Source organism: Macaca fascicularis, chromosome 14, assembly GCF_037993035.2.
Source record: "Macaca fascicularis isolate 582-1 chromosome 14, T2T-MFA8v1.1".
NCBI lineage: Eukaryota > Metazoa > Chordata > Mammalia > Primates > Cercopithecidae > Macaca > Macaca fascicularis.
Genome location: NC_088388.1, coordinates 20,619,611 through 20,636,817, shown reverse-complemented (window position 1 = coordinate 20,636,817; position 17,207 = coordinate 20,619,611). Strand labels below are relative to the sequence as shown.

The 17,207-nt window shown below is 49.3% G+C and overlaps 2 protein-coding genes across 14 annotated transcripts in view; both read left to right on the top strand.

The window, feature by feature from the left end:
• PRDM11 (PR/SET domain 11) overlaps positions 1–16,676 on the top strand; it is an 81,932-nt gene extending 65,256 nt beyond the window's left edge. For 8 of the 13 annotated variants that reach the window (XM_065528268.2, XM_074013855.1, XM_045371705.3 and 5 more), the window contains exons 6-8: positions 7,925–8,112; positions 12,587–13,213; positions 14,360–16,676. In XM_065528268.2, the coding sequence (XP_065384340.1) occupies positions 7,925–8,112; positions 12,587–13,213; positions 14,360–16,524 (2,980 nt within the window). In that variant the 3' untranslated portion in view covers positions 16,525–16,676. Of the gene's footprint in view, positions 1–825; positions 3,080–7,924; positions 8,113–12,586; positions 13,214–14,359 lie in introns of those variants that run through there. The other 5 variants (XM_065528273.1, XM_065528272.1, XM_065528274.2 and 2 more) reach the window with 2 other exon arrangements.
• On the top strand, positions 1,442–3,079 carry LOC102128971 (uncharacterized). Its single transcript, XM_015434868.3, is given in 3 exon segments — positions 1,442–1,547; positions 1,550–1,695; positions 1,697–3,079. Coding segments are annotated over 3 exon segments (708 nt in total). The 3' UTR covers positions 2,153–3,079.
• Positions 16,677–17,207: the final 531 nt, after the last annotated feature.

The following is a 17,207-nucleotide window of genomic DNA, read 5'->3' as shown; positions in this document are numbered from 1 at the left end:
TCTTCAGCCTGTCTGCATCCGCTGTGGTGGTTCAAAGGTGCAGATTCCATATTAGTAGTCTTTTATCCGTCGCCTCCCTCCCACTCTTCCCCCCAAGTCCCCAAAGTCCTTTGTATCATTCTTATGCCTTTGCGTCACATGGTGCAGTGTATACTGCTTGGGTGATGGGTACACCAAAATCTCACAAGTCACCACTAAAGAACTTCCTCATGTAACAAAATATCACCTGTACCCCAATAACTTATGGAAAAAAAGGGTGCAGGTTCCAGCAAGGCCACAAGATGGCCCCAAGCAACGCAGACGTGGCCTCAGAGAGGCCGGCGCTCAGAGGGCCAAGAGCATCATAGTACCTTTGGGCAGGTGCCGCTTCTTCAGTGTTGCAGAGCGCCTTCATGTTTGTCATCTTGTTTATGACTCTTCTTAACAACCCAATTAGGTAGCCAAGCCGTTGGACATGTAAACAGGGCAGTTGTTATCATTGCAGAAAGTGAGTTGCAGAGAGATGAAGTGACTGCTGAGGTCAGGAGCTGCTGGGTCGGCACACAGCCGCTGGGCTGTGGTCTCCAAGTCCCCTGGCCTGGGCTCTTTCCCACTAGAATGGAGCTGTTCCGTGAGAGGAAGAGGAACTTCCCCCCAGGGGTGCTGGGCCCACGTACCTCAGGGATTTGGGGAACAGTGATTTCTCTATGAGTAGGGGCCAAACTAGACTGTAGGGTGGCAGGGCAGGGGATTACTCAGGTGTTTTTCAGGGGCAGGGCCAACCCCCGGGCCTCCCTCCTTCTGCCTTTTGTAACCATTTTTCCATCTTTGTTTCTGTCCCCCAAGATGATGAAGATGAGGAGGCGCCTGGGCCCTCAAGGCAGCCTCTTCGGGTGCCTCTGCAGCAGTCTCCGGAGGAAGAGGCCCACCTGGCCAGGCCCGCCCTGCTCCGTTCATCCTCCTCCTCAGACCAGTCTGAGACGGTGGGCCCCAAGCCAGAGGCCCTGCCCCATCCCTCACCCCAGGCCCAGGCTGCCTGCAGGACCCCTCGGCCGCACCCCAGCCCACCCACCACGGGCCTTGACTGGCAGCTCCTCCACGTCCATGCCCAGCAGACCGAGGTGTTCCGGCAGTTCTGCCAGGAGCTGGTGACCGTGCACCAGGACATGGCCAACAGCATGCACGTCATCGGCCAGGCCATGGCCGAGCTGACCAGCCGCGTTGGTCAGATGTGCCAGACGCTGACAGAGATCCGGGATGGGGTTCAGGCATCTCAGCGGGGGCCAGAAGGGGCAGCTCCTATGGGCTGCACTCCCCAGGCCACCCAGGCCCAAGCCCCCCTGCCAGAGCCCCCGGCAGCTTCCCCAGCATCAGCCCCCACACGGACTACCAGGTCTCGGAAGAGAAAGCACAATTTCTAACCCAGCTAGTCTACACTAGGAGGAAGAGCCATGGAGGAGGGATGTCTGGCCTCACAACAGGGGCCAGTCTGTCGTGTCCAGGAACAGGATCGATGACCCTTGTAGGACACTGGGGGCGCTGTCACCTCCTCACCCAGCGCAGGTTGCTGCCTGTGCTCTAACAGAGCATGTATTCAGCCCCACACCCTCATCTTTGGCGGATGCTGAAGATGCAAGAAAAGCCACCTGCTTGATGCTTGCTTGGCCTGGAGATCGTTCTTCTCTTGGTCTGTGTCCTGTGGCGGCAGGCCTTGCAGGGAAGGGGGGTGCAACAGTGGGGAGCATCTGAATGAAATCCCGCTTTCCAACCTTGGGGCTGCTGTATCGGCCTCCCACACGTGACCTCCCAGGCCCTGATGCTGCTGCTTTTGAAGGGGTTGAGGCCTGATGGACAGATTGAGTCAGTCCTTCAGGGAGGGGTCTGCCCTCCCTTGCCCTGGGGTGGTGCCCGCCTTGGCCCTCCGCTTGCCCTTGTGCGCGTGCTCAGCTGCTGTGCTTGCCTTTTTTGGAGTGGGGAGAAGAATGGGATGACGTCGGAGGAAGGAAAAGACTGTCTTGCATTCATAGAGAGCACTTTATGCTTTTCCTCGCCCTTGCAGAGGGGTGGTCTCAGTGGGGGCTCAGGACAGTCAGCTCGAGGCAGCCAAGTCAGGTATTATTATGATCATTTTTATCATCATCATCTGTGTAAGACAAATGATACAGCCAGTTAGTGAGAGGGCCAGGACTGGAAGCCAGGGTGTCAGTTTTCCCAGCTCCTCTGTCAGAGGCCAGATCTGGAGTAGTGGGAAGGGGGCGGGGGGCGGGCCTTGCCCCTTGCCAGGCCTCTGCCTCCTGTATCTCTGCTCCTGCCTCAGCTGTCCTGGGTGGAGGTGGGAGGCACCTAGCATTTAGCAGGTGATTCTCTCACCCTGCCCTGGCCCTATGGCTCATAGCCAGTGGCTGGGAGAGGCAGGGCCAGATCTCAGGAGCGGAGGGCAACCTCTTCCCTGGCTTCTGAAAGAATCCAGAGCCCAGTAGGGCTCATGTCCCATTCCAGGTTCCAGCATGCCTTGCCTCTGCTTGCTCGGGCTGCCTACGCACTAGCTACACACACCTCTAGCTTCATGTTTCATATTGGAGTGTGGGGAGAAAACTGGGTTCTTAGCATTAGAGAGGGAAGTGGCAGGTGGCAGATACAAGCTTAGCTCTGACCTGGGTGCAGCTCAGCTGTGTGTCCTTTTTTTCCCCTGACCTGAAGCTGACCCCAGCAGAAGTCCCCCAGTCAACCCCTCCACCCAACAACCCCCCACCCTCCCATCCTGCCCCCAGCTGTAGTAGGAGCTGGGAGGATTGCAGCACCCAGTGCCTCCCAAGGCCGTTCCTGGAGTGCTGCTTGTAAACCCAAGCCAAGCTTTGTCCCACGTAGGGAGAATGGAAGGTGACTGCAATGTCCCTGTGCCTTTGGCTCCATCTCCCCATTCTGTGGTTTTTTGGGGGTTCCTACTTCCCTCAAATTGAACACTGTCCTGTCCAACAGCCCGATGGCTTAATTATTGCCTGGAATTGCCCGGCCTCCTATGCTGGAATCAAAGATTGCCTTCCAAAGTATTTTTGTTAAGATGGCAATAAAAAGAAATCGATCTCACTCTTTGAACACACCCAGTGTCCAGGATCTTTCTTTGGTGTGTATTCTCTTTCTTCGTTTCCTGTGAAAACCTCAAGGTCCCCAAAGCAGGGGTTAGATGATTAAGGAAAAGCATGTTGGTGAGAAGGGCTTGAGTGCCCCTTGATTTCCCTGATTCTATAAACTGCCAGATTCCCTGTATCCAGCACCATGCCAGGCCCTCGGAGGAAAGGACGGGCTTGCATAGGCTTAAGGGATGGAGCATCCATGCACGAAACCACTCGGTTATATTTCATTTCTCTGCTCTTCAAAAGTGAGGTGTTGCTAAGTCAATTTTACCTTTTGTTCCCTAAAAGTAAGTGAGACGTTGTGGTAAAACAATTACCGTTTCGGACAGGAGGCTCTAGAGGGGTCAGGGGCTGTCCATTTGCCAGTGCGCACTTTAGGGGCCCCCTGAGGCGTGACCCTCCCCACCAATCCAGGTGTCTGTGTCTGGCACTGGCAAGGCTCTGCCCACCTAGATCTGAGGCTTCTCAAAGTAACCAAAGCTGCCTCCTCTGCCAAGAGGAGGCCTCCTCACCTGTGCATTGCTCTGGCTTAATGCCAGTCCCAGAGAGCTTCTCTTAAGGCAGGAAATCCCCAAGTCTTGCCCACAGATCCCCTTTCTAGAAGGTTCTAACCTACCTTTAGCCTCTTGAAATCCAGGCCATCCTCTGCAGTTCTTAGTCAAAAAGCATGACCATAGAAATGAAGGACTACCCAATTTTCGAGAGATGCAAAGATGCCATGAAACCATTCCCAGGGCCTTCTCTCCCAAGGTCAATGTATGAAGCAGTGACTGGCTGGCTGCTCTCTCTGTTCTTGGGGAGGGAAGGGGCTGAATCGGAAGCTGTAAAACTGAAATGGAAGTCAGAGCAAAAGGGACAGCGAGGACTTGTCAAATTGGGATGGAAAAGATTTTCAGTTTCTGTTTATTGGCTTCAGTGGGGATTGTGGGGCTAGCACATTAAAACAGGGAGAGGAAACTTGGATGAGAGGCAGAAATGAATTGGAAGAGGGAGGCCTGTAGCCATGACCAGGTGGATGTGTGACCCAAAGCCCCTCCTAGCCCGGAGACCTATGCATGTGAGAACACTGAGCCCAGCCTCTTCTCGGTCAGTCTTTTCCTAGTTCTGCCTCCCTAATTGGGGCAGCTTCCTTTCTATTGAAGATACCCATTAAGCAGTAGTGTCTGAGCCTAGCCTAGTCGATTCCCTCCAGCAAAATGGATGCCCTGTGTTATGTTCTCTTAATAGTCATGACCTGACCCAGCTAGAAAATATGATGCACTTGATAAGACACAGTGGGTGAGGTCTGAGAACTGTTGTCTTAGTACTTACCTATCCAGTCCCCAAGGTCAGCGGGGAGGTTGGAATAAAAACAATCCAGGATCATCATGACAGGTTTAGTCCAGAGCTCTCCACCGCCATCAGCAGCACCGCCACCTTCCCCTTGATTGCTCCAAAGGTCCCAAATTCTATGGGTTGGAGTTGAAATGCCTCAGTAAGCGCTAGCATTTGCAGAACAGCCTCAGCCAGGCATTCTCTGTGCCTTCTCTCAAGAGGTAGTGACCTGGTAACTCCTCAAACCTCCTTGCAAAGAGCTGCTCAGCCACAATGGATAGATTTTGCACCTCCTGGTAGCCTTCCACTCCTTGGGGAGGGCTTCTGCTTTCCGCAGCCATGTAATGAATGGAACAGGCACAGTTCATAAAGGGGCTGTTGTGAATGGGAACAGAAGGGTTCTGGGGAGTGGCTCAAGCCAGCATGTGTTAAGGCAAAATACTTAAAAGCAGGAGATCTAATTAGAGGTAACAGGTTTGGGGACCTAGCTGGCTCCATTTAGCTTTACCTCTTAAATGATACAACATAAACATCTTGTCAGGGGAATGGGTTGTGATTCACCGAGAGTTGTCATATATATCATAGTTCAAATGCTAAGTTTCGGAACAACCAAATACAACAAAATCTGAATAAGTGTTGATCTGCCTTTGAAAATACTTTGTGATTTATACAATGCCTTGAGGTTAGCTTTCCAAATATTGATTCTTGATGGATAGAAAAAGACCGGAAGATGGAAAGAGAAATTGACTTGAGTCTTTCTAAACCTTTTGACACACCCTAGAAGTTGCTCTTTTGAATAAATAAATCCGTGATAGGAATGTATTTCTCATCTAGCTTTTTCTCTTGATGTTGACTGTCAGAGAAATAATTCTAGCTTTTAGAGCTTGGTGGTTGTTTAGAAACTGGAAGAAAAAAAAGGAGAAGACAGTATTCTCCAATCCTGGTGCTCTGTGATTCAAGTGAGTCTTGTGAGAAAAAGATGAATGAATGGTTTTCCTTTCATATCTGGGAGCAGGAAAGTTTGGAACGACTTCTATTCTGTGCTAACTGCAAGGTTGATTATTTTTGGATGTCAAATCCTAGACTCTCACTAAATTGGGGACTGGAAATATTTTACATATTCAGAAGAAATCTCAGCTATGGAGAAAAGTCTGACTCACAGTTGTAGAATTGAGATCGGGAATTATTAATTTGGAGCAACTTCTGTCAGCCAGGAGGGTCTCTTTTCCCTTCTCTTATGTCCTTTGTTAATAACATCACGGCTGGATGCGTGGAAATCACCATGTGGTCTTCACTACTCAGAGATAGCGATGCTTATATCCGATGCTGATAAGAACACCGATGTGTTGGGGCTAACAGAGAACACAGACCTAGGACAAGATGCAAATTCTGGGGGATCTAAGCACTGTAAATCCTGCAAGTTCTACACCTCCATGGTGGAGCCTGTGGCTTACTTCTCTCAAAAGGTTGAAGCAGCCAAAGCCAACATTTGCTGTCCCATCCGCCTTGGTCTTACCCCTTCTGAGGTCTTGCAGCATCCTGTTGCCAGAATGGATTGTTCCCTGGACTCCAGTGATCCTCCTTGGAAGGCAACAGCCTCCTCCCAGGCTCTCCAGATGAGAAAGGCAGGATATAGTTGAGGGGCAGCTGGTGCCATCCCTGGGACCTCTAGAATGTAGATTCTCCATGCTGCTAGCCGCCACCACTGTCACCTCATACTGGAATTGGCATTCATATATTTCTTTTCTTTGTGTGTGTGTCAGAGGTGAGGTGGGTGACAGTAATATTTGTTTATTGAGGGAAACTTTGAAAGTATGCAAAATTACAAAGATGATCCACCTATAAGGGGTTGTCACTGTTAAAATATTAGTATATTTCCTTCAAGTTGTTTACTGGGGCTTGTTTTTAAAGCATTATTGGAACCATAGTCTAAATACTTCCAGTCCTATTGTTCTCACACTATCTTATTTCAACACCATCTTTCCATGTCATAAAAGATTTTTTGAAAACATTTTTCTATAGATGAGTAGCATTCCATTGTATAAATGTAGCATCATTTATGAAATCATTTCTCTAGTATTAGACATTTAAATGTTTTGCCTTTGTACTACTATACACAATGATACAAGTCACCATAGTGGTATGCCGGGTTTGCATACTTCATCTGTAAATGTTTCTTGAGCCATGTTGCCACATTGTTTCCTAAAGGGTTACACCTGTTAATTCTACATCATCAGTACAGGAGACACCTTTCGTACCACCTTTACCAATAGAGATATTATCATCTTTTAGAAATCTGTGCCAATGAGACAATGTGCTATGCTGTGTTTCTTTTATTAGTGATGCTGAATACTTTTCATTTGTTTATTATCCACTTGAATTATTCTGTGAATTTTTGTTTCCCCTGGACTTTTCCAGATATAATTCATTGGGCTACACCAGTCAGATGGACTTTGATTATTGTCCCTGGTTTATGAGATAAACCATCACATAAAGAACTAAGTTTATTTTTTACTACAAATTTCCTAGATGCTTGTGTATCTCAGAACCCTAAAACGCCAACTAATTTCCTCTTGCGTTCTGATCTGTACACCTTCTCTCCTCAGCAGGTGTTCCCTCATCTCACCTTTTGGAGGTGGGTAGGGTGGTGGGCTGGATGTTGCAAATGTTGTTTCAGTGAGAATGGGCGAGGGCCATAGAATCTGAGGGTTTGACAGAACTTTAAAGGTTTTCTGGTCATTGCCAAGTTGGTGCTTTACATGCCCACATAGGAGCCATGAGTTACAGTGGGAAACGTGCATAGGACTCAAAGCTTCATCTCCCATTTATTAGCTGTGTGACTTTGGGCAAGTCGCTTGGCCTCTCTGAGCCTCAGTCTCCTTATCTTAAAATCATTTAGTAAGATTAACCAGTGGTTGTCAACCTTCTGTAGTCTCTTATTTACCTTCCTCCCCTGTCCCCACTGAAGCCCCCATTTTTTAAAGATTTTGATCTTTAGCATTTATTAATTGATCTGTTGGACACCTTGTCACATGGGCTATTTGAGCTAGGCTTTGTGAAATACTGGAAACAGTTGAAAGACCCCAGCCTTACCACCATCAGAGGCCTGTGGGTATCTGGGAACCCCTGTGGTTAAAAGTTAGTGAAGAGTAGAAGAGATGACCTTTCAGTTTTTCAATCACCTATAATATCTAGTTGATATATTTTCCATATACTGTGAGGCAGGCAGGGCAGGTGTCATATCCAGTCTCAGAAAACAGAGATTCTTAGAGGTTTGGAGATCTGCTTGAGGTCCCACAACACAGTGACATCGGGACAGGGATGGTTTCTGGCCAGTGCTACTTCTCCGGACAGGGCAGCTGCTCTGCCGATGTTCACACGGGACCACATGCCTGTGGACTTTTAACCATCCACACTTGCCCAGCACTGGGCCGGCACCAGCGGGCACTCAACAAAGGGTGGCCCATGCGTTCTCATCTCTCTCCCCTCCCTGCTAGGTACGTGGTCATCTCTCGGGAGGAGAGGGAGCAGAACCTGCTGGCGTTCCAGCACAGTGAGCGCATCTACTTCCGGGCATGCAGGGACATCCGGCCTGGGGAGTGGCTGCGGGTCTGGTACAGCGAGGACTACATGAAGCGCCTGCACAGCATGTCCCAGGAAACCATCCACCGCAACCTGGCCAGAGGTGAGTGCCATGCTCCATGCGGACTGTGCCCACCACTGAGCCCCAGGGGAGGCCTGGATAGCTTCTTTTGGAGCTTCCTGAGAAAACCAATGGGAAATACAGTTCCCAGCAATGGGAAGACCCAGAGTAATTTGGGGGAACAGATGGTTGAGGTCTGAGCAGCAGCTCTGGGCCAGGCAGGGGCTACCCCAGCATGTTCTCTTCCCCTATGGTCTCAGAAATCCTTACCACACACATTTCAGAGTATCCATGACAGAGACAAGCCCCCAAAGCCAAGCAAATGTATTTAATCAAAATATACCCTATTTCCCCAACTCCAGTTGATGAAAAGATGTTACACACTGCTACTGCCTCAATAATGATCGCAATAACAGGGAACATTTACTAAATACTCATTATGTGAAATACTGACAACAGTTCAAGGACCCCACTCTACCACCATCAGAGGCTTGTTGGGTATCTGGGAACCCCTGTGGTTAGAAATTAGTGAAGAGTAGAAGAGATGAGCTTTCAGTTACCTACAATATCTGGTGTTGATATATTTTCCATAACCTGTGAGCAGATTTTCTGCATGTTTCCATGTAATCATCATAGCAGCCGTCCCTACCCTGTCAGTGTACCCTGAGAATTAGATGGAGTCGTGGACATGTGGCCTTTAGGACGATGCCCGCCTCCATCATCAGAAGTCCTCAGCTATAAACTTTTAATACTCATGATCCCACGTAGATTCTTTTACCCATCTTACAGATGTGCAAACCGAATATCAAATGAATACAGTGATTCATCCAGGGTCACCTGGCTAGGAAGGACAGAACTAGGTTTCTAATCCATATCAGTCTGACTTCAAGGTCTAAGTTTGACCTCCAATGTTACCTGGTGTCCCAGAAAAAACCTGTCCCCTCCTTGGTTCCTCCTGGTGTCTCTACTGCAGTCCTAATGAGATGAGGTGAAAGAACAATATCTATCAAAAGAAGAAGGTTGGCAGGAGGTGGGAGGGTGACTTAGGTGTGGGAAGCTGGGTGGGTTGGGTGTCCATTCAGAAGCAGTTTTACTGCTTCTCAGCGTAAGAAGAGAGTTTAACTACTCTCAGCCTCTAGTCCTTTACCCTTTTATTCCATCCTCATCCTGCCCAGGGTAGACTGGTGAGTCCAGGCCCTTCTTTCAAGGGTTTTTTTTTACACTAAAACCACACACCCAAATACCTAGAGTCTATCTGGTGCCAGGAACCAAGGCTGTTCCCAAGCCTCACTGTATCGTGTTCCTGACCAACTTACTAATTGGAAATAAATCTTCACTTGGAATATGAGGGGAGAAGACGAAAAGGGAGTGGGAGTGACCTATTCAAACTAAGCTATCTTTAAAAGCAAAACAGAACAAAGCAAACTGTGGACATTGAGTGCACAGCTGCTGCCTGACTTGGTAAAAGGTATCTGGAGATGATGGGCAGTAAAAGGAGACCCCATAAACATACTCATTTCTTGTCTTCTTTGGATCTCAGGGTTGGGCACCTGTTGGTTTCACTTGGCAAGGCGTGCTTCCATGATGAGGCTGCAGTGGTTTCCATGTGACCTCTGGAGATGCCTCATGTAAAAGTGCCTAATACATATTAGGGACTCAATAAGTCTTTGTTGAATGGATGAAAGAAGAAATGAATGAAGACAGCCAAGAAGCTTCCCAAAGAATCATACCACTAGAAGAAAAGAAAACCCAGAGAAATCATATCTGAGAACACAGATTTCGTCCCTTAGTCATAACCTTCTTGCGTTCTTCTGGATTTGTGATGTCCTTTTCTTCCCCCAGTGGTCTTCTCCAGAGCACCTGAAGCTGCATCATCCTCATGAGCCCCAAGACCACAGGGGACTGCTCAGAGAAGGGTGTGAGCTTTCTGGAGTGGTTCAAATGAGGTGTGTCAGACAGACTTGAAAGGAGACACACTGAGACATATGAAGATACAGGAGGAAAGAGGGTCTATTCCTGGTCAGGCTGAGCAGTAGGAAATAGGAAGGAAACTGAAAGCTACAGTGGGGCAGTTCCACAGCTGTGGGTGATCCTGAAGCCCTTGGGAATGGTCATGGAGCTCAGTGGCTTTTAAATGTGTGCCTCTGTAGCCTGTAACTTCAGCGGACTCCGGGTACTTTTAGTGGTGTCCCAGATTGGTGTGCCAGTGCTGCTCCGAAAGGGAGATCCCCTATGCCCAATCACTCATGGTCTTACATAGAAGGAGGTTTCTTTGTAACTGGAGGTTGGCACCCTGATGGAGGCCAGAGCATGAATTATTCGTTCTTATTAAGTGGGAATATTATTGGTTATTCTCAGAAGTCTTCCTGAAGACAGTGTAAACTATTCCTTTGTGGTTATTCCTTTTAAGAATAGATTGCATCTAAAGCTCACATTCTAACAATTTATGTGATTTGACCTACTTTGACTCATTAATTTACTTTGAGGTTTCCTTTGTTTCTGTTTTCCATATTGTATGGAGGCTTTGGAAGCAATTTCATGATGCTTAAAGGTTTCTTTTGGCCCATAGATGTTTCTTGAAGCCGTAAGTCCAGAGAGATCCCCTGCTCATACTAAGAAATTTGAACAACGTTGTTTTCAAACAATGATGAGGAATCTCTGGCGATCTGTAGGCTTGACTTCTCGATGTCCTCAGCTGTTTGCTGCCTGATGGTCCCATGACAAAAGGCAAACGTGGGTCTTGATTTTTAGAGATTTTCAATGGGCAAGTGCTACATCTGATCTGTAAGACATACAGGTTGCATTTTCAAGTTATCTCCATCTCTCCCCTTTCTGCAGCTCAGCTGATATAGAAGTGCAGGCTGTGGGGAGCTGCTGAATTCCAGAAGCCTTGGAGATAAAGTTGTTCCTTAAGTATTCATGTGAGGACAGAAAAGGTGCATCCTGAATAGATAACTTCCTTTTGTGCTGTAACCTAAAGGAAGCCTGGAGTCAAACATGTAGCAGGGCACAGCACCTGTGCCAGCTACGGGAAACCAGGCATGGAACATCTGGACTGCTTATGGCAAACCCTTGGCCTTCACTCAGAAGCCTTTGGCAAATGGAGCCATCAAAAGCCTAAGTACAGCTTAGTTCAAGTCATTGTTCAGTGGCACATCACCCAGGGCCCCTGCATCTGGTCTAGGAAACCTTTGAGATTTCTGAGTTCCATGGGCTACTTTCAGGACCCTCTAAGGGCTGAAGAGATTCCTCTGCCTTTTTAGCATCTCTCACCAGGAAGCATCAGCACTTCTGTAGCAGTTTATGAAACTATGTTGGTAATTTTAAAGAATCACGCTAGCTGGGTGCCATGGCTCATGCCTGTAATCCCAGCACTTTGGGAGGCCAAGGTGGGCAGATCGCTTGAACCTAGGAGTTCGAGACCAGCCTGGGCAACATGGCGAAACCCTATATCCACAAAAAATACAAAACTTAGGGTGTGATAATGTGCGTCTGTAGTCCCAGCTACTTGGGAGGCTGAGGTGGGAGGATCACTTGAACCTGGAAGGTGGAGGCTGCGTGAGCACCACTGCACTTCAGCCTGGACAACAGAGTGAGTCTCTGTCTCAAAAAATAAAATTAAAAACAAGGAATCAGTCTAAAATAATTTATGGTTGAGGAGCTCACCAAAATATTTGAAACAAATGAAAGTAATTCAAAGTGAATTGAAGTAATTCACATGATAGAAATAGGCAAGGAAACGTCCTTTGAATTGCCAAGTAAGGAGACACAGCTATATTTCCAGACTGCTTTGGGTCATTGTGGATACCTTGTCCTTTATCTTGTCAGAGGCTGTCATGTTGGAGCCCTCAGCGCCATAGGTCTCCTTGTCTTCCCCTTTCCTCTGCCCTTAGTCATCAGTGAGAACTACAGAAGTTCAGATCATGCTTTCTCACATGTTCCTAGTCTGCTGATTGCTGGGAGAATTAGAAAGGACAGTTGCCAAAGGATTGACTTTGCCTTAAGTGGGCTGTCTCCATAGCAACGAAGGAGGAGGAAGGAGTGAGGCCTATGGTGTTTCACGTGTACCTTTTACCAAGTCGAAGCAGCCATCTTGTCATTGCTAGGGCTGAGGGGAAGCTGCAAAGGTTGGGGGAGTTGATACTCACTTGGCTCTGAGGTATGTTCCCACCACCCAGTGTGATTAAGTGGGATGTTGCCTTCTAGGGTCACAGGAAAGAATGTTCAATTACTCTCCCCTGTAGATTTCTCTTAACTTATAACCATAGAGCTTGTAGATGTGAAGCTTCTCGGAAACTGTCTCTTTATAAAAGGTCTTTCCACCGTTCAGGTCCTATGAGTCTAGTTCTGATGGTCCACTGAGTGATTCATATCTCCCCTTTGCAACACCTGCCCCACAAGCCCAGATGTAGAGGGATGTGTCAGGTGACCTGACAGGAGGCCTGCTTTGTTTTCTGTTGGTTTCTCCAATTTGGGGGTTTTCCCCACTTCCTTACACCCTGGTTTTCCTTCCTAGGAGAGAAGAGGTTGCAGAGGGAGAAGTCTGAGCAGGCTCTGGATAACCCAGAAGACCTGAGGGGTCCCATTCATCTCCCTGTGCTGAGACAGGGCAAAAGTCCCTACAAGCGTGGCTTTGATGAGGGGGACGTACACCCCCAAGCCAAGAAGAAGAAAATTGACCTGATTTTCAAGGATGTTCTGGAGGCCTCACTGGAATCTGCAAAGGTGGAAGCCCACCAGTTGGCCTTGAGCACCTCACTGGTCATCAGGAAAGTCCCCAAGTACCAGGATGATGCCTACAGTCGGTGTGCAACAACCATGACCCATGGTGTGCAGAATATAGGCCGGACCCAGGGGGAGGGGGACCGGAAGGTCCCCCAGGGGGTCTCCAAGGAGCCAGGCCAATTGGAGGATGAAGAAGAGGAGCCTTCATCATTCAAGGCCGACAGTCCTGCCGAGGCCTCCCTTGCATCTGACCCTCATGAACTTCCCACCACCTCTTTTTGCCCTAACTGTATTCGCCTAAAGAAGAAGGTTCGGGAGCTTCAGGCAGAATTAGACATGCTTAAGTCTGGGAAACTTCCTGAGCCCCCCGTATTGCCACCACAGGTACTGGAGCTCCCAGAGTTCTCGGACCCTGCAGGTAAGTTGGTTTGGATGAGATTATTGTTGGAGGGCAGAGCACGCAGTGGGCTGTGTGGAGGGTAGCCTAAAGCTCTCTGTGGAAACCACCTTCTGGGAGACCTGAGGAGTGTAACATGGAGGCAGCTACCTCCATGGGTGGGAGCCCAGGTCCTCAGTGTCTCTGGCAGGCCCGTCGGCAGCTCTGCCAGGTACTCTGTGTGTTGCCCTTGTATCCTCCTTGTCAATAAAGGAAGTTCCGCTGCAGATGGGGTGTGTGCTGTGTTCTTGACCCGTTGCCTTTCTCTGGTGGTCCTACTGGTGTCTTACCCCAAAGCCCAATTTCTAAACCCAGTCTTTCTCTCTCCCCAGTCCCAAGCAGGGTGTCCCACTGGAGAGATCTCATGGCTTCCCTACCTTAGTCCAGGAACATAACCTTGTTATTCTCTTCTGAATTTCTGTCCTGCCACACATGTTCCCCAGCCTGGAGTTCTAGAAGGATGGAGAGTGAGGGGATCCAGGCCATTCGCCTGCATGGCTTTTCCCTATTCTGTTGGCTACCTGGATCTCTAGTGTTGGTTGACAACTAGGGAGGTTTTCCAGTTCATATCTGCAGCTGAGGGAGACTGTTTACATAGCACTTACTCTTTTAACCACATCCCTTAGCTCAGAATGAGGTGTTTCTTGTATTTAAAGCATGCATCTGAACTAAACTGCATTTTGATCCTGAAATCACTTGGGGCCATATCCAAGCTACTTTTGTTCGCATTAATGAAGGGCAAATGAATCCCAAGTTCTTGTATAACTTTGGAATGTGTGATGTACTTTTCCTCCTCCGTCAGATCTACTCTCCTAGCTTGTACTGTCCAGTTGATAGGGGGCATTTAAATCCCTCAAATACCCACACATGGAGGGTGAGGCAGGCAGCCTGGAGCCTGGTGGGTGTGACAGAAGGCAACCGTGGACAATCCACAGAGAGTAAAAGTCACATGGGCTAGCAGGAGTGCTCATAAACTAATTCTGGGCTGGGATTCAATCTGTCATAGGCTTCCACGGACTTCTGTTTCCCACAGTGTGGCACCTACCTTCCAGGAATGTTTCCTGTGGATTTTGGAAAAGCCTGTTGTTTCCACCAGGTATCAATGTTTCTTTCCCATTTGTTTTTCAGCCTCAGAGAGCATGGTCTCCGGCCCCGCCATCATGGAGGATGATGACCAGGAAGTCGATTCAGCAGATGAATCTGTCTCCAATGATATGATGACTGCGACGGATGAGCCCTCCAAGATGTCATCGGCCACCGGGCGCCGAATCCGGCGCTTTAAGCAGGAATGGCTGAAGAAGTTCTGGTTCCTGCGGTACTCCCCGACCCTCAATGAGATGTGGTGTCACGTCTGCCGCCAGTACACAGTGCAGTCCTCACGCACCTCAGCCTTCATCATCGGCTCCAAACAGTTTAAGATTCACACCATCAAACTGCACAGCCAGAGCAACCTGCACAAGAAGTGCCTGCAGCTGTACAAGCTCCGCATGCACCCGGAGAAGACAGAGGAGATGTGTCGCAACATGACCCTGCTCTTCAACACAGCCTACCACCTGGCCCTGGAGGGAAGGCCCTACCTGGACTTCAGGCCCCTGGCAGAGCTGCTGAGGAAGTGTGAGCTGAAGGTGGTGGACCAGTACATGAACGAGGGAGACTGCCAGATCCTCATCCATCACATCGCCCGGGCCCTGCGGGAAGACCTGGTGGAGCGCATCCGCCAGTCACCTTGCCTCAGCATCATCCTGGATGGGCAGAGTGATGATCTGCTGGCCGACACAGTGGCTGTCTATGTTCAGTACACCAGCAGCGATGGGCCCCCGGCCACAGAGTTCCTGTCCCTACAGGAGCTGGGGTTCTCTAGCACAGAAAGCTATCTCCAGGCACTTGACCGGGCCTTCTCGGCCTTGGGCATCCGGTTGCAGGATGAAAAGCCAACCGTTGGCTTGGGTGTAGATGGAGCCAACATCACAGCCAGCCTCCGTGCCAGCATGTTCATGACCATCCGCAAGACGCTGCCCTGGCTGCTGTGCCTGCCCTTCATGGTGCACCGGCCCCACCTGGAGATCCTGGATGCCATCAGCGGGAAGGAGCTCCCATGCCTGGAGGAGCTGGAGAACAACCTGAAGCAGCTGCTGAGCTTCTACCGCTACTCACCACGCCTCATGTGCGAGCTGCGGTCCACAGCAGCCACACTCTGTGAGGAGACGGAGTTCCTGGGGGATATCCGCGCAGTGCGCTGGATCATCGGTGAGCAGAATGTCCTCAATGCCCTCATCAAGGACTACCTGGAGGTGGTGGCCCATCTCAAGGAGGTCAGCAGCCAGACCCAGCGGGCGGATGCCTCGGCCATCGCACTGGCCCTGCTGCAGTTCCTCATGGACTACCAGTCCATCAAGCTCATCTACTTCCTGCTGGACGTGATCGCTGTGCTCTCGCGCCTGGCCTACATCTTCCAGGGCGAGTACCTGCTGGTGTCCCAGGTGGATGACAAGATCGAGGAGGCCATCCAGGAGATCAGCCGGCTGGCTGACTCCCCTGGAGAATACCTGCAGGAGTTCGAGGAGAACTTCCGAGAGAGCTTCAATGGGATCGCCATGAAGAATCTCAGGGTGGCTGAAGCCAAGTTCCAGTCCATCAGGGAGAAGATCTGCCAGAAGACCCAGGTCATCCTGGCTCAGAGGTTCGACTCCCGCAGCCGGATCTTTGTGAAGGCCTGCCAGGTGTTCGACCTGGCTGCCTGGCCCAGGAGCAGTGAGGAGCTGATGAGCTTTGGCAAGGAGGATATGGTGCAAATATTTGATCACCTGGAGGCCATCCCGACCTTTTCCCGGGATGTCTGTAGGGAAGGGCTGGACCCCCGGGGTAGCCTGTTGATGGAGTGGCGAGAACTCAAGGCAGATTACTACACCAAAAATGGCTTCAAAGACCTGATCAGCCACATTTGCAAGTACAAACAGAGGTTTCCACTCTTGAACAAGATCATCCAGGTTCTTAAAGTCCTCCCCACTTCCACCGCTTGCTGCGAGAAAGGCCGCAATGCCCTCCAGCGAGTTCGCAAAAACCACCGCTCCCGCCTGACCCTGGAGCAGCTTAGCGACCTGTTGACAATCGCTGTAAACGGACCGCCAATCGCCAACTTTGATGCCAAGCGAGCCCTGGACAGCTGGTTTGAGGAGAAGTCTGGGAATAGTTATGCGCTGTCAGCAGAAGTCCTCAGTAGGATGTCTGCGCTGGAGCAGAAGCCAGCGCTACAGACCGTGGACCACGGGACGGAGTTTTACCCCGACATTTAAGAAGCTGGCACTGCAGAGTTCACTAAGCTGTTGAATATTTTTTTAATCTATACTCATAAGCTTTGATATATTATATAAATATATATTATATTATATTATATATATATATATATATAAACTCACACTGAAAATTTTTAAAAACCAAGGTGACGTGTCCACCAGAAGCCACTGGGAGCTTTCAGAAAGGAAAAATGTTGGAAACTGACTCTTGTCTACAAAATTTGGCAGCTGCAACATACACGGCAACTCATTTTCACTCACAGAAGCACGTGCTGGGGCCTCCTGTGTTCCCACCTTACTGTTCGCCAACAGCATAAGCTAAAATGACAGGTCTCTGTCATCACCTTTAGGTAGCTCATTTTGTTTATGTTTTCATTTGTGGGTGGCGGGGCTCTGGGTTTGGGTTTATGTTCTTGCCTTTTCTTTTTTCATTTGGTTTTATGATGGGAGGGAGCTCCTCGGCCTCCTCATTGACATTCTGGTCCGGCTGAATCAGATCTCTGACTAAGCCAGGGTGGGTTGTCTGTCTGGATTGGGGGGATTGACCTTTCTCCCTCTCCACCTGACTTCAGCTTGAGATCTTCTTTTATTCATTTCCTAATGAGGGTTCCTTCACTGTCCTACAAACAAAAGTGTCGGTCAAACTGTGACACTGCCACACCTCACCTCTGTTGCCTCGTCCA